At 45.3% G+C, this 24,898-nt stretch overlaps 1 protein-coding gene and 1 long non-coding RNA gene across 2 annotated transcripts; one reads left to right on the top strand and one right to left on the bottom strand.

Annotated features, from left to right (window-relative positions):
* Positions 1-159: 159 nt before the first annotated feature.
* Positions 160-1,726, top strand: LOC131211734 (uncharacterized). The gene is made up of 3 exons (XR_009156913.1): positions 160-246; positions 307-931; positions 1,007-1,726. It is a non-coding gene; the product is annotated as an uncharacterized LOC131211734 (long non-coding RNA).
* On the bottom strand, positions 1,583-23,093 carry LOC131211733 (dual oxidase). Its single transcript, XM_058205320.1, has 13 exons — positions 22,982-23,093; positions 12,296-12,379; positions 7,144-7,698; positions 6,676-7,079; positions 6,331-6,608; positions 6,091-6,258; positions 5,060-6,029; positions 4,792-4,995; positions 4,410-4,719; positions 4,215-4,338; positions 3,062-4,145; positions 2,863-2,991; positions 1,583-2,800 (listed from the first exon to the last, which is right to left on the bottom strand). Exons 1-13 carry the CDS (start codon positions 23,091-23,093, stop codon positions 2,672-2,674), a joined length of 4,551 nt encoding a protein of 1,516 aa, XP_058061303.1. The 3' UTR covers positions 1,583-2,671.
* Between the last annotated feature and the right edge of the window lie 1,805 nt (positions 23,094-24,898).

Genomic DNA, 24,898 nt, shown 5'->3' with positions numbered 1-24,898 from the left:
CAGTTTCATTTAGGATCCAACTACCAATTCAAATTCCTTTTCTCACTCCCCGTCTCACGCTAAATTATTCAGCACCATTAGGCTTTTCCAGCACACCACACTTAAGTTACAGAAAACAAATTCACCTTAACTCACCTCATCCTTTTGTCGGTTGTCAGTCGGAAAAAGTGACACGTTCAAACACAACGTAGGAAAACAGACACACGTGCAGTGAAGACGAAGAATAAAGTTTTATGTTGCGAACAGGTTAGTTGATAGTTTTGTTAGTTATACTGGTTTTCAATCAATCATGCGCGTTCTTTTCAGTAATGTATGCGATAGTGCAAACTACCGGCCCAAAGGAACAAAAGAAATTGTCTGTTGTGCCAAAACTATGGCTAAGAAATCCAAAAAAACAGTAGTAGGATGCCCAACGAAATGCACCATTGAGCAACAGCAGCGGAAGAATTTGCCAGAGATGTCTTGGTCATCCGTCGAGTGTATTGTTGAAAGAGAATTTGCAACTTTTGCGGAGGCAAACATAGCAGTTGGTTGAGATGTCCGACATGTCATCCAGCAGTAGCTCCTGACATCCTAGTGTTGCTAAGAAAACGAAAACAATACATAACACCGACTACAACCCTGAAATAATAGAAATCGACCGAAACATCATCCATGCGTCTCAGGAACGCAAGCTAGTATATCAGTATATCTACTGCAAATGGAAAAGACAGCGGTCATGGAAAGAAAAATACACCGTCTTACTGACCGAATGGACAAAATGGATGGATCGCTTTCAGATACGCTAATAATGCTGCCATCGATCTTATAAGAACTATACGTAGAGACTCCATGTCAGACACCAACATTCACTTTTGATGCAGCCAATTCTATCGAGCAGTTGGAAGAACTGGAAACGAAACCGAATGATGAATCTTTCCACCAAGATATGGTACGCAAAACGCTCTGAGAGATCCGACAGATATATCTCTTCTATTATGTAGTTAACTTGTTATCTTTATTTCAGGTTCGTTGTCTGGAATGGAATGTGATTGGATCGAAATCAGAAAAGCGAATGAACATATTCTTGGACCTTTTCGACTCAACTTTCGATCCTTTCGACCTTTCGACTGACCTGCAGTGCGATGACACTTGGACCGAAACTACGATCAATGGAAAAGACAGAATAGGATTACAGTAAAAACGAAATATCACAATACTTATCAAATCTATTGCATCAACTGAAATGGAGAAGGTAAATGATAAAATAGTTGGAACGTTTATGATTAATAAATTAAGGAACACTAAGAAACAATTAATATGGAGTGGATTAAAATCTAGTAACTCATCAAAAGTCACTAATGTAAGTAATGTTTCTATGGCCAATGATTTTTTAGTATTTGGTCCAGATGCTAGCTTTATTGATTACGTGGATAGTATAGCACGTTGGCTGCCCTGTGAATCTGGTTCGTTTTAATCGTCCAATACTTGATGCAGTCTTCAAAACCAATCCATCCGGCAGTGCATACCGGCATACCGTCGAAAGCCATCCGTTCATGTGTCCGCGACGACGGCACGCCGGCGATTCGAAAGCTCGTGGCTCATTGGGATGGCAACTACAACTAAAATCACGTTATCGTTTTAGTCTACATTGGTGGCTATTGATCATAGAATGACAATGTAAACTTTCGCTTACATTTTTTCTCGAAATGCTTAGGTTTATTTCATTTGTATATGTTACAATAAATATAGCAACGATTCGAATGCATATTTACATTGATTATTAGCTTACGCTCTAGTATTCTTCCTCAGTAAAGCCGACAATGCTTGGGCATGAGCAAAACACATCGTTGAACATAGAAAATATTGCAATAATCAGGGTTGAACTCAACACTGCATAAACACAAACGGTATTCTTTCTGGCAGTAAAGATGGTAAAGTATGTCCAGCATAAAAGTAACATTAAACACTCATGGCTACTCATTTTCCGCTGCCGATTCTTGTCTACATAGTGCACAGCTGTAGATCGCCGTTTTGATTATTAAAAAGGTTGCGATAACATGTACAGATAATATCACTCATTCTGAAATGGTAGTAGTTCATCTATGATCTTTTTTTGTTTTCCCTGCATAATCTTTTTCGTAAAGCGAACTAAACAATAATTATTTTTACATTTACTAAACGAATGAATCAAACGAATATTAGATTAACGGCTAGGCTTCTGATATCCTGGGGATGGAGTTAACTCAGCATCTCAGCTCGACCATGATTGCGCAGCGATTGTGTCGAGGCGAAATAAATAAGCCTTTCAGGCAGTTATTATGCAAGAATAGAATCGAGAATGCCCTTCTGAATGGCTAACCTAACAAATGCTGCTAAATTTGAGTCCTCTCTAGAGTATCGTGCTTAAGACTCTTTCGAAAACACACAAACAAAAGAGACGAAAATCGTACAAACATACACAAACACTGAGTTACGAATTGCACAGCGCGGCACGCAGAAAGACATGTAAGCAAACGGACTGTACAATCAAACATAAAACTCACAACATTAAATCAAGCACGAATGTGTTACGAATTATTGATAAGATAGTATCCGCAGTGAAATACACGAGAAAATGAGTGACTCTTTTTAAAGCCCAATGAAAAAGTCGAAAGCCCACTGGCCGTTAGTGGGCAATGTTTTAAAGGGTTTAGCCAAAGTTTTCAAAGTGATGTATGAAGTATGGCCACTTGCGGCTTTTATTCACTTCGTCGCATGCCGACATGACACTCTTCGTGAGGGGTCGAGGACCACACGAGAACACCCCTATTTTGGAGACCTGAAAAAATTTGAATATTTTTAGTCAGCTTTTCGATTTGTTAAGAACATTTTTCTACATACATAAGAGTGCTTCTTTTGCACAAACTTAAGAAAGCTGGACATGTCGGGTCGACCAAAGTGATTGACTGCCTTCAATCCGGTGAACATAGACGTTTTCGAGAGGCGTTGGAAATGGTTCTCACAAATGTACTACAAAAGAAAAATGGTTGAAGGATCGTTTTGAGCTAGTGCTTTCGCGTAACGGCCATAATGGACTTACCAGCATCGTCGTGCGTAGGTCAAACTTGTGGAAAAACTGAGTGATAAAGATGTGGATTTCAAGTACGTTGGTAACATCTTTTTTCTCGACATCGCGAAGCACATCGATGAACCATTCGAAGTGTTTGTGTGAGGGACAGATCCACAGGAAGTATACTTTCTTACACGCTACTCCCGAGTACCGGTTGGTGCTGGTGCCAAATACGAGATCGTTCAGGATAGAGGCATACGGCGTGACGCCGATACCTCCACCGACCATGACGGCCACTTCGAACTTGTACCAATCCTGATTACCGCCGCCGAACGGGCCCTCGATGCGTATCTTCGGTTGATCGTCAGGATTATAGTTGCAGGGATCGAAATAGTTGCGTAGCTTCCATGTCCACGGTCCTTGCGCCTTGATGTGGCAGCTAAGGAAGTTTTCGTGCGGTGCTGACGTTAGCGTAAAGCTATGCATCTCCTCGGGCTTGATTTCCGTGCACGACAGCCGTACCCATTGGCCGGAAAGGTACTTGAGGTTGGGTGGACGATAGAACTTGATCTTGATCACATCGGATGGAAGAAGGTCCGTTTCGATTACATCCAACGCCATGTATTTCGTGCGCAGCGACACAATCTTATCCAGCGTGTACACGATGCCGGGACCGATGAAGAACAACCAGAACCTTGGGGCGCCGGTTAGACGGGCAAGGCCATGAATTAGGCACAACACGTACAGCAGTACGTACAGTGAGTGCGCATTCCAGAAGAATTTGTACGCTTTCTTGCGAATGGTTGGATGTGCAAAAGCGAAAATGATGCACATGGTCACGAAAAGCATAACTCCTGTTACGCCCGTAACCGTTTGGAACAGCCAGTATGTTATGTCCGGCCGGTAGTCGGACGTGAAGTGTACCTCTTTAGTGAGGCATTTAAGATTTTCGATTGATTGTGTCGAAACGTGATAGAAGTTTACAATATGCCCAACCGTGTGGAGCAGCGAAAAGAACAGCGCAGTGCAGGCGGCAATCTTGTGGAACTGAATATGTGAATCCAATGGGATGTACTGTTGGATGGGAAACTCCTTAAGTTTGGTAAGAAGATTCCTGTCGAAGAAATATCGTTCGGGTGAATAATTTTAGTTCAGGAATTAATAGGGTTAATGTGTCCGTTACCTAGACATCGTGAGAAGCAGCAGGGAGTAGCAAAACGAAAGTGATGCTGCCGATCCACGAGTAATCGCAATGCCCACACCCATTATGTGTCGAAGATCGGTATGCTCGGCCATGAACGAGTAGTCTACAAAACATAAAAGATAATACAATCAAGCGCTAGTGTTGGCCTTAGTTAACCAATTGAAAAATTCATACGTATAAATCGCTCAACAAATAGCACAATCGTGATGACGTAGAACACGAACAGGTAGAAAATATTTTGACGGTTCTCCTCGAGAAACGTTGTGTAGCTGTCCCACTTTTCCTGCATCCAGTGGCGGCGTGAGTCAGACACCGGTTCGATATGGAACGATGTCATGCGGGCCACGTTCGTAGACGTATCGAGGAAGTTTTGTTTGGCACCCTTGCAATCCAATCCGATGGCCACAAAGTCTCCTTTGTATTCCTTCATCATAAGCTTAAAGTCCTCGTAAGTGAGATGGTTCTTATGCTCCAACCCAACATCCTAGTAGAAGAAGGCAAGTTTGGTTCGGTTAATTTACGGTCAAAACTCGGTAGGTCGTTAGCGTATTAGTACCTGGAACATTCCATCAATTAGCTCGTTTACTTGATCATCCGTGACACTTGTTGTACGAGCAATCTCCACCAGCGATCGCATCATGTCACAGAGCTCTCCCTTATCGATGACACCGTTTCGATCGTTGTCGCACATATCGAATATGATTCGGAGTTTATCGTCGGTTTTGCCTCGCGAGAACAGTACCACTGTTTCCAAAAATTCCTAAGGGCCATTGAAATGGAAAGTAAAAGTTATGTAACACAGGGCCGTTTAACAAAAAACTCACCTGGAATGATATTCTGCCATCTTTATCCTTATCGACAATGTTGAACATTTTTCGCACAAACATGTCGTCTTGCTTCATGCCCAAGGCCGACGCAAACTCCGACTTGGAGAGACTAGTCCGCATCACGGTCATAACCTCCCCGTCTAGCGACGCATCCGATCGGCGTCGACGTTCTCCAGGCCGCAAGCCAAAGGTCAGAGCATACGCTTCGCGGAAGAAGTGCTCCAGCCGCTTCTGTCGTCGTTCGCGGGTTTCTGCCTTGGCCAGCATTAAATCGCGGTTCGACTCGACGAACGTCATCGCTTTTTTGTGCAACACCAAGAAATCTTCCAGCTTCTTTACGAATTTACGACGCGCCGAGTTGGACTCCAGTTCTAGCACCAAATCGTGATCATTCGGGACGCGCAGCAAAATGTAGGGTTTCTTTTTCTTGTAGTTTTCCTGAGACTGCTCAACTGTGACCACGTCGACATTTTTCAGGCTGAAGGTGCGCAGCTTCTCCCCCTTGCGATCGACCGTATAGATTGCCGCCTCCGGTCCAAACTTAACCGTCACCAGCCGCTTATGGTTCGCGTGCAACCATTCACGGGCCACACTCTTCTCCACCGAGATCTTGCTGTTGCCAGTGTTCTTCATGGCTTCTTGCTTGATCTTAAGCTTGCGCCGTCGACTGTTCTGCAGCTTGATAACGCAGTACCCGGCGCCGGCACAAAGAATCGGTACGAAGCCCAAAAAGACGCATGAGTAAATGTACGCCAGCTCCGAACCGGAGAAGTAATCGTACCCCTCCAGGTAGTTGCACGGCTCCAGGAGGGTAGCATTCAGCTGCTCAGGCTGCGGGCAAGGATCACCCACTTTCCAATGGAACACATCGCGCTGTATCTCGTCACCCTCAATGTCCGTACTGTTGACGATGATGTCCCAGAGGGTAAACTTGCGTATTTCTGCAATCTCTTCCCTCGTGAATATACTGTAAAGAACGACGTTAACCCGTTAAAGGATGCGATGGCTGACAAACGCTGCTTGCATACCCATTATCTTCGTTCTCAAACCAAAATCGATCGGCATCGCGGATTCTGGCGAACTGATCGTTGATAACCGCCGAAAACAATTCCCCTGGACGACCGTTCGACTCCAACATTCCTCCGACGTAGACATCTACATTATCCAAACGGTTATCGTATGTTTTTATCAGCAATCTGTGTGAGGGGTGGTGGTTCCAAATTTAGTTTTACGGATGTAGGAAGCAATAAATATTCACCGCCACTTACTCCAACAGTTCTGGCTGACGATCGAACACTTGTGGATTAATGTCGCGCCACGTAGTCTTCTTGGGTAAACGGTAAGCCGCTCTGGCCGTGTTATAGTCCGGAAGGCCATTGTCGCGGCCACGCATTATGTTCAAAGCGCCAAGATCCCGCCGGGTAAATTCCATCGGCCCAAACAGCTTATCGCGCACATCCGAACAGAGTAGAGGGTCTTCTTTTTCGGCAATTTGCGAAGCCATTCCCATGATAAACTCCTCTACTGGCGTATTGTCCAGTACATCCTGCGGGAAAACAAAATTGCATTGCAATGCCGAGATTAAATAGCCCCCGGGGGTCCGCCCCGCTTACGTTAGAGTTCCACCAAGTCGAACACAAGCGAAGGGCAGGAAAATCCATGTTGGTTCGCCGGAAGTTGCACTGGCCATCTCGACGAAACAGTCCGGGCGGAATTAGTGAGTGACCGAACCGAAAGGCGGCAGCCTGGAACATGTGGCTTACGCCGGGATGCGTGTCCGTTTTGTATCCATCGTACGGTGGCAGCTCCGTGTCCAGAAATGCAGGCAAATACTCGTACGCAATGACGTTCTGCAAACTGGCGATCACCACACGGCGGGCCCGCTGGAATATTTCCTCGTCGCTCCAGTCCCGGTGTTGCCGACGGACGCGCTTCGCAACCACATTGTGCCAGCGAAGGAATAAAATGGCAAACGAGAGCAGGGCCGGATTTTGATTCGTTCGTGGATCGCCCAGGACTACAAAGTTGAAGAATCGAATGTCAGAAAACATGCTTATTGTAGTGCGATTTCGGATACTTACGGTACAACCGTTCCGGGCTCAGCATACGCATGACGTGCGGGACGGGATTATTGAACAGCGGAACGCGCATCGTGTTCTTCACCGGCATCGTTCCCTGCTTGTCGGTCAGCAGTGCTCCGTCCTGGAACGAGCGCATCGCATTCAGCCATGCCTCGGACGTGCTGTAGATGAAGCTACCGTCGATCCAAGCCGTCATCTGATTGATCTGCTCGCGCGGAGCATTCGGACTTTGCCCCGTGTTGCGATCGTAGGCAGCCCGATGAAAAGGGATGTACCGATCACCGCGACACTCACGGTCGTACATTTCATCACACTTCTCGATCTCGATTCGATGCATTTCAATCGGGCAGCCCGATTCCGACGCCATGACGATCTCATTCGTTACCACCTGACCGAAGAACGCCAGCAGCGCCGTCCGGTTATCCATCGACGGTAAGCCGTCTGTTCCACGCATAAACAGCCGGCTGAGTTTACGCGGCGATGGTCGATTTGCGCCAGCCATTACGTACACGCCGTCCGAGTACGCCGATGGGGCTTTCCGTGTGAGATGATTGTCTGCAACATGGACGGATAATAATTGAAACACATGCTTTTTGCAAATCAAAAAATGCTGTAAAAAAGGGTACTAGTTTTGAAAGTCTTTGAATTGGCCACTACTGCGCACAAACCACTCATCACACTCTCGAGAGTCCTTCCTTCGTATCGTTTAATAAACTTCTAAATAACCTTTCGGGGGCTTAATTCATGCACAATAGAGTAAACTTGGAGCTGGATAGGTACACAATACGGTACGGCAAAAAAGTGTCCTTCCTTTCGGTAACCAGTTAGAACTACGCAACGGTTTGCATAATGTACCACGCGGTTCGGTGCTGCGAGGTGAGATTTTAATTGTCTGTACCTTGTACTAATTAACGTATTTTAAGCGAATGGACCTTAATGGATGATGGTTTTCCTGCTGGTGTTTAAATATGCTCTTCCTGCCAATTGGTCTGTGGTGTGGTAGGAGCTAAGTGATTAGTGAAAGGTTGAAGGTAAACCAGAAACTGTATGAAAGCAGCTCAATATCACCTTCGGTTTTTCAAAATTTAAATTTTGACAAAATTGTCCATTACTCGGTTTTTATTTATTATGGGCCCATCTCCACTTACAGCAAAAGCAGTTTCATGAAACGGCAGTATGCAGATATGATCTATGCACCAATAATTGCAGGTGTAACATTGCTCGGAACATATGTAAATTCAAACGCCAGAACCTGCCTCTTCGAGCTTGCGCTTGCGTAACCGTTGCAGTTTAACCATGAGTTAGAGTGTTGTAAAAGTGTCGGAGTCATTTATGAAAGTACTCTCCGATGGTTTAGTCACGTCTCACTTTACACATGTACTGGAAACAAAGTGGTGATAAATACTGCATTTTCTCTGCAGCTGCAAACGTGCGCACTGTAGCGTAGATCTGAACATGTATTTAAATAAGGGATGTACTGCTTGTATTTTATATATGTTCAACATGGTCATAAATTTGTCGCTATCGCCGGTGTGCGTAGTCTCAATCATTGCCGACAGAGTTTTCAATGTTTATGCAACGTAACAGTGTAAAGAAAAGTTATGTCGTACTTGTAGACTTCCTATCTATAATCGTAATGTTTACCATTAGAGTAAGATATAACTACAACTACAAATCCAAATTGAAAGGGGTTCTTTATTCTGTCAATCGGATTGTACATTCTCTACCGACTAATTCATTCTGTTGCAAAAATCATCATCAAATGTTAATGATTAAAAAGTGTCTGCTATCCACACAAACCGGACAAAACCGGAGCATCAGTTGGGGTTAGCAGTAACCCATTACCTCCTAGGAACGGTTTGGACATTATCTTCGATTCAGAAGCCATCTTTTGCAAGGTGAGGTCATGCCGATGTGAGTAGACAATTAATTATAACTTTAAGAAAAAACACCTAGAAGCAGTTGATTTTTTTTCATAATTCTATAAGGCAATGCACTGACTGATAGGTTTTGGTACGTACGACGTAGGATTTAAAGTGGAAGCCCATCTGTTTCCTCTCTCGTTGGCGGGCGCTGTGCTTACTTTTGACCCAGCAGAGCCTTACCTGAATTGCCCAACACGATGAAGGCCGTCCGATTGGTAAAAGGTTTTGCAAAGGACATAGTAAGGTCAAAGGAAAGTTCACGATCAAGGTGTTCAATTGCGCTCGACTGGCCGGCCAGATATGATTCCCGATTTCTCTACCAATTACGGCATTGCCAATACTGGCGGCATTTTATGGTACATAAAAGAGGATCGAATTGCCTGCCGATCAACGCAAGACAGCCTCTGTTCTTATAAGGCGCGATATAAGGTTTACTCGAGGCGATAATGAAAAATTTGGTAGATTTTCGTAAAGAACGATCGCCAACAGTGAAAGGTTAGTCACGCGATTCTTTGAACGAATCGTACAACGAAGCCCCCCAACGGTGCGACTAATTTAGAAACAGTTCCACTGAGATCACGCTCAGAAGGCGAAATTAAAACGAATTATTCAAAAGGGGCCCCATGCTACGTTGAGGAGTTAACGAGTGTAGTGAACGAGTGCTAAGTGGTGCCCTTTTAGCGCTAGCAGATGCTGCAGAAAAACTAGACGTTAGGGTCCACCGTAACATCCATTTCAATTAGAACGACACAGCGGGGCTTCATTGCCGGATAAGCGCGGCAAGAGCAGAAACTTCCGTTCCGTTTGATGCAATGCGCAACGCATTGCATTGGTTGTGCTGGCGGCAAAGTCTCGTGAATGATTTATGATTGTTGCAGAAAAATGCGGTACCAACGTGTGACGCGCGTGAAATACGAGTCGATAGGCGAAAGGATGGATCGGGTTCGGGCTCGCGTTTGGAGCCCGAAGCCATTAGCATAAGTATGTTGCTCCGATGTGTATAATTAAGGTATGTCACGCGTAGCGGTGGGTTCTCGCCGCATCGATGCGAAGGATTCCCCCTGCGCTAGACCTTCGGTCGACATCGAATTCATGTCAACTCAAGCATCGTCGATCGTTAAATCATCGGCAATAGTTCCAAACGAGCCTGAACAAAAGTTCCACTCGCGGGTTGAACTGATGATCACGCACCGACGTTGGATGGGCCGCTGTGTAGCGCTCAAGATCGCGTGTCGTCCAACGTTTGCTAAGGCACGTGTTGTGCGGCGTTATTCATCTTATATATTGGCTGGTAGCTGTCTGGCTGCCAGCCTCACGGTGCACGAAACGAGATCACCGGTGGTAGCACTACCTCCTGCTGGGCTGATCGCGTCAGGAGCAAGGGTTGAACCTACGGCCGTTAGCGAGCTTCAAAAGATTGAAAGGGTGCACCGCGTCAAGGTTTGACAAAGAACACTGCCTTTGGACTGCAGCTGGGAGAGGAGTGGTCTTCGATCGGATTCTTGGAGTGATACAAAGTTACTAACCGCGATGGGGGGCGAGTGGTTCGCTAAGTAGCGACCTGACTAATCCAATCACGTCTCGGGGTATTTTTCTTTGCCCCTCGTTAATTTTGCGCTCTACTCGGTCCCCACTACACTGGAATGGAACGGGTGTCTTGTTGAACCGACTGAAAGAAGATATGCGTTCGATTGAAAATGTGCAAAAAGGAGGTTAGCCCAGGAGCTAGGCATTACCAGGTCGCGTCATACCATTAGCGACCTGCAACGTTCTGCTCACGTGCCCCACAGGGTTAGACGACTTACTGCTGCAGTGCAGCTGCACATGACTTTAATCGATTATGTGATTCACTATTCAAAATCGAATCGAAAAAGAAACAGTGCAATAATCGTTAATCATAGACATGTTTTTAACATGTTGATGACTTTATCTCAAATCGAAGTGTAATAAGGAAAGAGCTACTCTAAATCAAATACGAGATACACTATCAAAACATGAATTCGTGTATTTAAATTGATGTACGTAGAGAGCCAACCACCGTCCGAAATCGTATGGAAATATGAGCTAATATCATTCACAATCGTATCGTGTCCACTCATTCGGGAGTGGACTTCATTCGGGAATGCAAATACGATCGTGGCTCAAGTTCTCAATCATTATTCATTAATCACCGTTCATTTTTCCATAAACTGTAAACGCCTTAATAACAGTGGTTAGTAGCAGTTTGGTCCATTTTTGTTGAATTTCGCCTGACGAAAATACCTGACAATGGTTCGCTTTAAGGCATTATGGTTTTTTCATTCCATTTTAGCTCCAGTAATGTGTATCTTACTACAACGTAACTTATTATAGACCGATAAGTTACGGACGAACCACGGCATTTATCATAAGTGCTCTTGGCAAAAAGTACACTTTGACGCAACGTCTTATTTTAGCCTAATTGGGCTGATTACGTCGCGCTCTACGACAATGCAAGATCTGGTAAGCAAACAATTAACATAAAATACACGAACAAACCACGCGTGAGGTAGCCAATTAATGACATCGAACAGTGGGAAAGTGGAGAGCCCCATTTGGCCCCATTGGCCCCATACGTAATGCTACGGAGTTGATGGGCGATGATTTTATGCCCAGCTTATTTTGATTACGATTGTATGTGTTTTTTAAATACTCAACGCAATGCCCGTATATCGATAACCAACAATCAGAAATAATTAAATTCCACATCCCCGTCCCGAAAGGCATCTGCTGCTGCGGAATACCGCGATCCGCTTTGTTGGCTGCCAGCCGGGAGATGCAATAAAATAAACATATTTCTCAGGATTTACGAACCACCATTCCGTTCGCCGATCCACAGTGGTCCGTTTCAGCCACCGTAGGGGTTGAGCTCCGAAATTGAGTGATCATTGCGAAAATTATACGATTCCCAGCGACAAAGGGAGAGGTTTCTACAATTATAACTCACGAGGTCGGGCTAAAAAAAGGAACAAAGTTTAACCACTCAAAGCCCAGCCCAAGTGATCGTTAAAATCCCTACACAGTTTCCTTCTGTCAACCCGGAGGTTTCGGTTGTTTGGCGAGCCAACATTTGGAACAACCCGTGGTGACGAAGTAACGAAACATGATCGGGCAGGCCCGTGGTGATAAATCATGCGTTACGAGCCGATGTCAGGACGCAGTGGGCCAGTGGGTGACATGTGTGCGAGGCGAGTAGACCGTAAACTTACCGACAGCTCCCCAGTCCGGATGGGCCAGATTGTTGTACCAGCCATCGTAGCGCTGCTTCTCGACGTGACTCATCAGATTGGATTCTGCGAGAAAAAAACGAAACGAAACGGAGATTAATCGGAGTGCAAAGCGGAATTTTTGGAAACCCCCCAAGCCCCTATTTACATGTGGCTCAGAGGTTGCCAAAGATGACTGTTGCCATGTGGGCTCTTTCGAGTGACCTTCTCAGATAAAATCTGACCACTTACGATCCATTGGCAAGTGAAGGGAATAAGTAATATGAATCGCGGAGGTTGCAGGTCACATGGACCATCCAGATGGAGTTCTAGCTTCGCTCATGGCGAAACTAGAACGACCCAGGCACTGTGGCTGTGTTCGGGATTGCAATACTCGAACACGCAAAGGAGCAAACAACTATCTGAACCAGTAACCCATACACCGAGGCTCCTGCAGAAGAAATATTGTTGATAAAATTCGACGCGAAGCACTCCCGTAAGGCGAGCACTTTAAACACCCCATGCCGTGGTATCGGTTGATTAATGTTGCTTACGGATTGATCGTAAATCTTCGACACGAAAACTCCGCAAACGACTTCTACCGTAGCCGTAGCATCCTGCGGTCCATCCACCCCAGACGAGGTCACGGCACAGAGTGGTCAGATTCAAATATCTTTATCCTCGCGAACACGCGATCATATTTTGTGATTCGCTTCGAGCCTTTCGAAACAGCTCTCAAATCCTCTCGCCGCCGTCGCCGGGAGTATGCTGAACTGTGGCAAATTCGATGGAACACGACAGATTTCGCACGTAATCTGCGGGGCGTGGTGAAGTAATAAACTTTACGGAGGAGAATCACCATGAAATCCTATCTGGAAAGGAAGTGAGGGACAAGTGAGAGGCGCCGAATGAAGCGACACATAAATAGTGGGAACGGCTGAATTTTAATTCCGTTGCGGTTCAAATGGAAAAGGAAGTAGCGCCAAGGGTGGAGGCATTTTGTTGCTGATCAATTTCGGAATGGTTTAATTGTTCGGCTCTGTTCTGCCTTTCCGCGGCAAACAACGATGGCGAGACGGTTAATTTTGCATCCGGGATCGGAGAACTGAATCAGTGAAGTTTGCCAGCGTGGGAATTGAGGAAGCGAGGAGCCCGTCGAAGCGGGCGGAGATCGGGTCTGGCGCAAGAATGCAGTTTAAACCCAAATGGCAAAAGGTTGAGTTGAATTATTTTATTTCGTTTCAAACTGTGTTACGAGTGAAGAATTTTATAATCTTCCGAATGGGCTTATATTTTTTAAATAATGTCATTAACATCATTAGTTTGAGAAAATAATATTAATACCTTGCAGGTGGTTTCAAATGAGTGTTTTGCATATTGTACTTGAATGCACTTTTTATTAACTTGTATCGATAAGGACAAGGATTCAATTTCTCCAAATTGTTTCAAACAAGCATAATGAAAAGAAAAAAAAGAATCAATTTAGATAATATAATCTAGCCAAGCATTAACCCCTGTTCCATTCGCCAAGTGCTGCCAGCATTGAAAGTCCTTTTTCCAAATATCCAAAATCCTTCTTTTAAAAATCGCCCATTATTCGATCGTTGATCGAGGATTCGTGCACTGATCCCAACTTACTCGTCCTGATTAGGTCCTGTTTTATCGAAGAAAGGCAGAAAGCCACTGCAAAGGCCCATGCAGAGACTTTCGATTTTTGATTGCAGTCTTCCAAACTGGATCAATCCTTTGGTCCCTTACCTACTCCGGTGCCCAAAATCTGTTCCCATGTTCAGTTCGTATTCTAGGCCTCCCTAAGAGTCCCCAACGGCGGTCAAACAGGTGTAGCTTAACGTGTACACAAAACGTACTATTCGCGACATGCATGCAAAACCTCTTGGCAGCCTGTCAACCATGTAAAACCGTTGGACAAGTTGCAGCACCAGATTCCAGTGGCTGGCCACAATCCCAGCTGGTCCCCTGGCAAAAACGTAGCGATCGTTGGATGATCTACTTTTCGGTGCCACCATTTACGCAAAAGGTACGCAGCAAAGAGCGCACCTCGTGGGTCAAGCAAAACATGGGATCAGCCTCCAGTTCGCCACAAATTTGCCTTTCACTTACTGCACGATAAAGGGAGCTCCGCGTGTTGAAGTCACGAGTTTTGCTTAGTATCGACCAGGGCCCAATGTGCCCAATTCCTTTACTCCCAGTCACACAAGAACTTGGTCCGAACCGCAAAATTGTTAACTTTGCACACGGACCTGTTCAAGAACGGGATGTAGACGCACACTCGAAACTGACAGAGGGTTACAGCTCTGACACCTACAAGGTGAAATGGGACTCGGCGCGGGCCTCGTAGTGGGCGACAAATTGTCGGCAACGAATCGGATTTTCACAAACCGCAACATGGGTGAGTTTTGTGCGTGTTTTATTTAACATCACTCCCACGAGCCACCCACAAACCGAAGTTTGGGTTCCGTTGCTCTTGTCGCGACGATCTTTCTTCCCGTACATGGCGGTACACAGAACCTGTTTATTTGTTACACTTGATGATTTTAATGCCAATTATTCTGGGGTAGCCGTAGCTCAGCGTGGCACAATGAAAAATGAGCACATCAACTTTAAACAGTTCCGATAACAACGTAAATGGGAGTTACGGATGATCATTCATCACCGATCATGGCGTCGGAGGTGGCGGGCCGATGTAGAAAGATATCAGCACGATTGAAACAGACATAATGAAGATAACCCAAATAGGGTCTGAGGCGAACCACGTTTAACAGCCAGCTTAATAGACCAACAGCACTATTAATGGTGCCTGTCGCTACTGCTACCAGCGATGGAATTAACACTTTCGCAAACGATCGTGCCAGAACGGGCCTGTCAAAACTCCTCTCCAAAAGTTTAGAAGCGGCAACGACGACGACTCGACTCAAATTGTGTTTCAATATTAAGATAAATGCTGGACCACCCATATACAGGTTTCGGCTTGGTCTTTGTCGTTGAAGTTGAAGCAGCCCGATCTATTTAGGCGCATAGAAGCCTGATAAGTGATCGGTTGCCAAAGAAAACTATAAATCCTCCGCCAAGACGTGGGACAGCGCCAAAATTAATGACGTTTCCAAGGCACAGCCAGGACTGTAGTTTAGACTTTCCTTGCCATTCGATACGTATAATTGATTTTTTTTCTGGACCACTACCACGTTCTTTCAGCTCTCAGCGGTCGGCGATCCTCAGCATAATCTGACATCATTAGACATATTAACAAAAAAACCTCACGACATATGAAATGTACCATGACACATATTGGGGGTCTCATTCGAGGGGCTAGTTTTCTATTCAATTTATTTACTACGAAGGCAGCATTCCGATCATATTGTCTTCGGCTCTCAACGAGCCTAGCGTGACGTAAATGGGCATCACGACGACGATTGCTAAGCAAGGTTCGAAAGCAATACTTGATCTTTCGGCTAATTGCTGGCCTTTTGGAAGCTGCCTGATACAATAGCCAAATTAGCAACAAAAACCTATGCCCCAACCCGGTTTGGAGTATCTTTTTGGGGATACAGTATGCTAAAGATAGGAGCATATAAGCTTCCATGCTTCGACTAGACTATATAAGCATATAATGCTTCAAGTGTTATTTGAAACCGGCATTCACATTTACGGAAATCATATTTCAATTGTGGAATACTCTTGATACACTTCTTGATTGGAGCATTATTAAATTGGTTTCAACACACTGTAAGCCTTAAATAAACTAAGCTTTATCTCCTATAGTAGAGATCGTTTCATTCCCCCCATTTAATGTAAGCAGATAATATGTGTCGCATTTGCCAAGCCCGAGCACGCTATCCAACGATCAATGATTATGTCTCAATTATTGTTGCTCGCCCATAAAAACGGCAGACTGTGTATGCATTCACCGTGTACAACCGTAAAATCTGCCCCGTAAAATGAATTGGCTGGGGATTGGACTGGGCGGACTTGTGGGCTTTTTGCGTCTTCCTCAATTTCGGAGTTCACACGACACTAGCATTCAGTGTCCTGTTACGATGCTGGGCAGCGCTGCGCAGCGGATCGCAAGGGGCTTTAGGTCACCTCAGACGATAAATAAAAAGCGGCCACCAGGTTTGCCGTTCACAATTCGATTAACAGAAAGCAAAACGAAACTTGGCAGGAGTCGAACCCGAGCCCGTCGTAGGTGAACGCCGAATCCCATTATGTGCAGCGCGAAACAGCATGGCTGCCGTCGTATGCGCATTGATCACGGCCGGCTCGCGGCCAGCTTCACGTTTCAATCAATTAGTGCAGAAATAGAACGAAAAATACGGCGAAAGAAAAACGGCAGCCGCCAAATTGGAACGGACCAGTCGAGAGACGGTGCGTTAGGATCGACTGACGAAAGCTTATAAGTGGCGTTCGTTAAAATACTTCAATTGTAGATACTTGTCATAACTGCGTACAAATTCTTGGCCAGCCGAACACCGCACGCTGCGAAGTTAATTAAAATCCACGCGAAGGCCACAAAGTTCATTGCGGCCTCCGATCATCGCGCTTGCGGCTCAGAGACCCCAGAACGGCAGTTCTTGATGTAGTTGCGTCACATAGCTCAAACCAACGACACCAACCCCAACGAGTGCGGGTTGGCGTTCCCTGCCACACTTTGAATCCTGCGGTCTACAAACCTTACAAAAGTACGAGGTGTGTTCAACATTTTTTGGAACTTTTGAATTTCCGCGGGCTACGTATATTCGATTTTCGATTTTTCGACACAAAAATCGACGATGAGCCAAATCTTGTTCAAGCTAAACAGCTGTCAAAAATTGACTGATTACTCAAAATGGCCAAACCAAGCAAACACCTCGTGAGCTGCCTCGTGCATGGACATATATTAATATTAACTAACAGGACATATTAAAGCACAGAACGAACCAACGAAACATTAAAAGCGTTAGGTTCTTATCATGCCTTTATCTTTCAAAAATATTGTGGAAATAACTTAAACGAGACTTGAAAGAAAAAACGGTCGTAAACGTTGCAAGAGAATGCCTAAAGGCGATCATTAGCTGGAGTAATTAACGCTACCCGTGTAACATCTCTCAACACACGCCAACGGTTTCGGAAGTGACAAAGCGACCACCCTCAGGGTGTCTATCTTGAGTGTGGACATTAAAAGTGCAGTTTAACTGCCGCGAGTGCCGTTGGATTGATGCACCAAATCGATTTGTTACGCGCCCTGGTAGCCAGAAGCTGAGCCCGAAAGGCATTGCATCATCGATGTAAAAACGATTCCCAGTGGTCAATTTTGTAACCGTTGAAGCTGGTGACTTTTAATAGCTTAAACCCACGGCACAGGAGATGTCCAACAAGTGTCATTACGGACATTGAAGCTGTTCAGAACATTCCAATGCCTGTAGCCTTCTGTTTCGCTTTTTTGCATTTAAATTTGCTCGATTGAGTAAACCAAGTTTGCTGATAGAAAATACGATGGAACATCCAAATGGTACACAATAAAGTCATAAATAAAGAATGTTCAACAAGTAACGAAAGAACGAATAATGAATGAAATTTGTGAACTAAATTATGAACATCGTGTTTTAAAATAAAACAAAAGCAAATAAAATAATTCAATGTTAAAAATAAAATCAAAATACAGTTAACAGGTTTGAGAGGTTTTTCTCAGGATTCAGATAATGCAATCGCCACTAGGCTTGTCAGTAGGGTTGCCGGTTCTTCCTATCAGTTCAATAATTATCGCCGCGTGAGTTTTTTTTACATATCCGTTACTAGAAACGGTGTTTATTAATATCCCTATTCACCTCTGCTGGGAACTGTGTGCAATGTGCTTGAACTTGTACGGCTGCAACTCCAGACTTGTTCCTGTGCATTTCATATTCATTCGACTTCAACATTCTCGTAGTTACCTCATTGGCAGTGCAGGGTTATGCAATTCCCTAGCCGGCAAGTTCACGTTTATCGTGTAATATCTTGGACCAGCGCAAATTTTTTGCATCGCACGGCGCAATTGCTGCACGTGCTCGAGCACTAAGGTCTCCCGATTCCGATCCAGTAAGAGGAGGCGATACACATACCGATCCGGGGATCCGGCTTCATCAGACCGCGAGCCGGATGTGGCTAACCAAAGAGCGACGAACGTTCGCTGACAGGTCACGGTTTACGCGCGTGTTTCACGTTCACCATTCCGCGGCATAGCGATTCCCCCCGGTCCGGCTAGGAGACCTGAATAAAGCTGTGGCCATTAGCAAGAGTAAGATTTCGTTTGAGGACACCGCTTCATCCTTCCCACGCCGTTAAAATGGAACTGCTCGATGAACGCTCATTTGTGGTTCGTCAAAAGCGAAATATATTTTGTGTCTTTTTTTTCTCTTGATCACATCCTTTCGTTCCCGAGCCCCTAGCCGTTAGCTGAGTCGTCTGCGAGTTGGGTTGGAGCCCTGACTGGGCATTTTTTGTCTAATTTAATTGGACAGGTTTATTGCTCGTTCTCGGATCAGGAAGCAGCACCAATCTGTAGGTCGTATAATTAACTACACATCATGGGGTCAGACACCAGCAGGGGCTGCAGAATTATGTTATCGTAAACATGGACCGCTCCCCGAGTTAGTGCCCGCTAGTGAAGGAATAACATGGTGAACAAACACGGGCACTGGAAAATTAAAGGAATTATAACAATATTTGAAAGAGTTCAAACGAATAGCATTAACATTTCTTAAGCGCTTCATGTTATTTACTGTGTCTACTCAGATTTTTCTACAACAAAAACTTTTCAACAGAATTCACATGCTATTCGATCGATCGACAAAACACATCGATCGATCTCACAATGCACCAATTTGTATATATTGTGACCAAAGGTATTGTGAAAGGTAAAATCAGTTGGCAATGTTTCCTTCCTTCCAAAGATTCAGCACAGCGACAGTATCGAGGTTACGCGAACCTAGGCGCAGTGTAAGCGGCAGCTTTCCTTAAATTCCACCAGCGGCCACTCAGTGGCGGCGATGGCCTTGACCTTGGCGTATGCGCACGGTGCGTGAAATCACATACAGGAAACGGAGCACTGTCCTGCGCACCGTAGATCAGTCTTCTTTTTTGTATCCTCTAATAAACACTGAAGATGTTTGAAAAAAAAAATTACGAAAAAAACCGTTGTCAGAAAACGAACATTAAAACATCTGTTTTGTGATATCCTCCAGTGATCCTAAGGTGCAATTTGCAGCTCAAAATGCTGGCGAAACGAGAGTGCTTCATTTCAAGGCAAGCGAATCTGCGCCAGCGATTGACACATTTGAGTGACTTTTCGATTTGAAGAAGAATGCTTCGGCGGCACAAGTGGGTCTCGTTTGGTGGGTCTAGTTGCTTCGTGAACGGCGGGAGTACTACAGCGTGATGCGATGTGGAGCTAATTTGAATAAACAATTGCCCAACGGATGCTACTTCTCGCCACGCTGTGCTCCAGCCTCCCCAAAACCTTCGATCCATTCTTCGGTTTTTTGAGACGCTAGCCCATCGCAGGAGAGCAATACATCAATTTTAAATTAACGACCGCGCGCTCTTCACGGACGTATAGCTTGCAGCGGGAAATTAGTCTACATTCTTTGGAAACCCAGAATTAGCCACGCTAGTGTATCGTGATGTCGTGACCCTGGCAAGCCGCGATTGATGGCGATGTGGCGCACGCTGAAGAACGGCCATTGAATACTTCTAGCGATGCCTGGCAGCGATGGGCTAAATAGAAGCTCCGCACAGTTGTTGGACGAGTCGTGCTCGAAGTCGTGCGAACTTGGATTCTGATGCTCTATTGATTTATCTTTGATCGTTCGCGGGACCATTCAAAATTTGGATATTCCTGATTCACCTTCTCAACACTCAGCTTCGGTTCATTGTTTTGTTCAAACAATGCTCTCAGTGCTCCTACCAGTGGCTAAAATATAACTGACAACAAGCTGGAAAAATAAACAAAGAAAAACCGTAAAAAATCAAAGGAATATTGTTCAAAACAACCTTTCCAGGCATGCCTTCAAAGACTAAGACTCACGACTCAAACCAACCCGTCCAAACTGCGCTTCAGCAAAAGAGGTCTAGTGGCACGAAGAGCATTATGCTAGGGTTAGAAAAATAGCTCTCAGTTCATGGAGTCCCGTAGTGATGAGTAATAAATTGATTAATATTTATTACACAAACTGCCTCCATGCTGCGAAGATGTCCTTTCACTGGTCTGTATTAGACAAACGATACTGCTTTCCTCTTAACCGACCTTGAGTCCAATCAAGTGTGATAAAAGGATCTTTGGCCATCTTATACTGATAGTCTATTAGTGTCCTTTGCGTACGAAACGTAGTCCTTAATCGAAGTTTATACAACAATTGAGTCAATGTTGAAGGGCCGTGTCCTCGGTCCTAACCGTCTAGATACATGCAGATCATGATACAGTTAATGCAAACGGATTATATACTACAAAAAAAACCGAAAGGGTAGTTATTAGTAAAACAACAGATATAGTTTGTTGAAATAGTACTTAACCTTACTCCGCGTAGAGATCACATCTTTAAATTAATGATCAGGCCGACATACCTCACTCAAAACCAGGAAACTACGATCATTCGTCGCTGGGCTCATTTAACACCCCACAGTTCTGATCGCTGTAGCCAGATTTCCGGTAGCATTACTGGTAGGAAGGTTTCTTATTATTTTAAACCGGCGCGATCAGCAGATAGATTGAAGGTTAGATTGATGTTATACAATTTCTAGCCAATCTGATGCACAGTTGGGAGTCAGAGTTACTGTTGGCCAGCCCTAACCTAAGTCGGTTAATGTCAGCAAATCCATTATCTGGACAATTAGCATCTTCATCTTTGGTAAATCACTACTTGCAAGACACGACAACAGTTCTGGTTTAAAGGCGTCCAATGTGACGTTCTTAAAGGAGTCTGGATTTTGTCCGAGAGAGATGCGAAATGGATGATTTGGTAAGGCTTTTCTTCATCGTACCCATAACCTACGAACTAACTCTGCTGTACCAAACCGCTCTGAATTCTCAGAATCAGAAGCAGTTCTTCAATGATCAGTCCAAATCATTGCTTCTGCTTTAAACACGAGACCGGCAAAGTGTTTTACGATTTGTTTAACAAGTAGTAACGAGAAATAAGCTTCTATGGAAGCCGACGGCAAGATTGAGCCGTGTCGAAACTGGTAAACATCAGTTGACACAGATGAGTAATGCTGCATGTTGTGTTTAACATACGGAACGCATGATGTTTGCTAATCAAACATCACCAACCTTGAGGAGCTTTGGTAGTCGTGTCGCGGCCTAGCTGTGCAGTGGGCCTGGACTGGAGGCAATGAGTGAGTAATTGGCGGGTAATGATGATAATTTTAAAACCGTTTTGAACTAAATCTCCGCTCCGCATACGCACCTATGACGACGCGCGGCTCTGCGTGGCATCGCGTGCGCCTAACCTCCTTAAGGTGTCAACAAATACACAGCTCCGTTCCGTACAGCAGCCACCTCCGGTGGCAGGCCAGAATCATTAGTAAGCCCAGAACGTTGATGTCCGATCTGTGGTCGCTTAGAATTCAAATTATATCTATAAGCAGCATTCGAGAGTGCGCGGGGAGGAGCAAGAAGCTGTCGTCTAATTAGTTCACCTTTCAGCGGGACGTGATCGTTCGTCCCTTTTAAGGTGCTAAAATCGTTACCAGCGACCACTGTCCGACCCGGAGGGCTTACGGTTGGCCATTTATGCATGTACAAGTGAACGCTTCAAGCGTGTGGATCATGATTTATTGCCTACGTTTCAGCAGTCGACACGAGCATGACACTTTTATTGAATGGAAAAACTTCCAAATGAGCCGTGGCTGATGATTAGCGAAATTCGTTTCCGATCGCTGTCCAGCACAATGCATGAGGTGCAAACAGATGAAGGATGTCGCGTGGAACGCATCGAAAATGAGGTGAAGGTAAGCGCATCGCAATGAGTGGAAACAGGTCCGACTATTTGGTGATTAAACCGAATGATAAACGCGTCATCATGGGGAAGCGTCAAGATGATCCGCGTTGGGCAGACATACTCATCAACATCCGAGATGATCCCGATAAGCCACGCCACGGCAACAGGGAACACACGAACGGATGGATAAGACGGGCGAGCATCATTGTCGTTGAGCAATGGCATAATATGAGCCCAAGCTCAAGGAACCTTCATCAAGTGCGGCATCTGCGTCTGCAAAAGGCTCCATTCGATGCTTTGCTCGATCATCAGGATACTGTGGCTACGAACGAGACAGCAATCGGGATGAGGTTAATGTTCAGTAAATAATGTTTCAACTTAAGACCAACCAGAGCTTGCAAACAGAGCTCAAGACACGCTTTCGCTAAATCACAAAGGCCAAAAGCAACATCCCCTGCTGTTGGGGCTGCCGGGCCTGGCAAAGAAGTCAAAGGGGCCGCCGCTTACGCTGCCATTACACTTCCATTAATGTCACTCCGAACTAATTGTCCCGTTTAACCGAAACGATTGTAGAGGCAACCGACAACCGATTTTTCTGCACCGATAATCCACTCGACTTCTGCTTGACGGAGCCGGCCAGTCCTTTGCAACGCACCGTCGTCTCGTAACCCGACGCCACACTCAGGGAAGTGAGAAAGAAAGAAAGTGGAACACTTACCAGAGGCTTCGCTGGCTGGAACGGTAAAGTGCAAGGCCACTAGGCAGCTCGCCACCGCCGTAACGACGGCCCCCCACGACAGGCCCGCCGAGTTTCGGTCAACGGTCCTCATGTTGATAACTCCTGTTGCTACTGCTGCTGCTGCTGCTGCAAGAGACTGCTCTCATTTAAAAATCATTTGGCTGGTGCTGATGATGGTGTCTGCTGTGGCTGCTGGTCACTATCACACTTTACCGCACTCTGGTCGTGGCTCTGCTTTATTTTTCGGGTCGATGATAAAATTTGCTCGCACGACGCGCTCGAACGAAGCCGTTTTTCGCAACTCTAACCTCGATCGGCGTACGAAATTATACACTTTCCTTTGCTTTGGCGGCCGTGCTCGAATTATTTCGCTCTTCCTTTCACTTTTAACACATCGGCCGGTGCCAGTTCACTGGACACTTTTTATCACCAACCTGACGAGTGTTCCAATCACTTCGCACAAACACCAACTTTACCGCTGAACCCACCAATACACTGCGAATGCTAGCCGTACTGCTGTGAAGCAGTGAATAAAACGAAATCTAACCCTCGATAAAGAAAGTGGCCGTTTCTGGAAGGTTAAAATGAAGGTGTTAGATAAAACCACCAACAAGAAGTTTACAAGCACATGACACAAATAGTGATCAGAGTTTGATCATTTATTCCGCGATCGTGTATCACCATTACAAACAAGCACCACACCAGTGAGCGAGATCTTATTTTGTCAATCTTCGGAATGTGCTATACCATTGAACTCAAAGGGGTCACGGACTATAGGACTATCACTCTCGTCAGTGATGCCCTCGGAGCGTTGCTGATAACAGTTCCTCAAAGTTATATTGTGTTTTGGCTTGCGGTATTAATAACAGAAAACGGACGGATAAATTTCTGTTTCTGTCAAAACAACCATTTGCGAAACCCGCCACCGGACAGCTAATCACCGGGCCGATCGGCGGGCCAAACTTTATTTTTCTTCTCGAATATGGGTGCCACACATATGGGCAGGACAGTTCGGGCAACGCACAATTTGACAACCGAGATGGTTGGCGATGGCGCTTTTATGACGGAATTCGAAGGATAGGGTTAAGTGTGCCGGGTTAAGGTAAATCGTTCAACACACTGGACGAGGTCCGTTCGGTTTTTGAGTGTTCCGAAACCCCGAGCAGCCGAAAAGATGATGACCAAGGGTAAGTGATTGGAATTTCGCGATACGGTGCGGTATGTGGTAGAAGAAAGAGATAAAACATCAAATTGGATGGCGCACAATTCATATCAAGGCCGTGTTTGGGGACACGCTTCAGGCGAGCGCCTAGGCAACCTTATGAAACACTTCAACGAGGGCCGGTGTGTGCCCGATGGCCACTTCCATGGGCCTGGGCACAAAAAGGTTTCTTGTTTTATCCAGCAGCTACGGGACCCAACGGAGACTCCCTTCACTAAAGTGGAACACAAAGCGTTCGAAACATAATGGAAATATCAACAGGTCAGTTACTATTTGTGTGTTCTGTCGCAAAACGTTGACTATATTTGACTGAAATATCCATACACCTCTGAGATCTGCGGCTTGAGCTAACATTCTTCGAAGGACAACGCATCGACAGCTACCGTCGCTTACGTCTAAGCTGTTAATGAAATAACATAAAAGTATAAAAAGTATTTTTCAGACTGCTTTCTACAAGATGCTACATTTCATTGGCTGATAGTTTGTCGCTAGTTTTCCTCTATACTCCAGCGTTATGACACACGTGCCTGAAGGCGGGACCAGTAACTGGCCGCAAAAATAACTGCCAACGGAATTGTGTGGACGTAAGTATCCGCAATCGAAAGAGGTAAGCTCACGCAACGAGCCAATGTGGCTAGGCGTGAAAAGCGCCCGAAGCCACTTGATACCATACC

Source organism: Anopheles bellator, chromosome 2 (genome assembly GCF_943735745.2).
Source record: "Anopheles bellator chromosome 2, idAnoBellAS_SP24_06.2, whole genome shotgun sequence".
Classification (NCBI taxonomy): domain Eukaryota; kingdom Metazoa; phylum Arthropoda; class Insecta; order Diptera; family Culicidae; genus Anopheles; species Anopheles bellator.
This window is presented reverse-complemented; position numbering and strand designations above follow the sequence as displayed.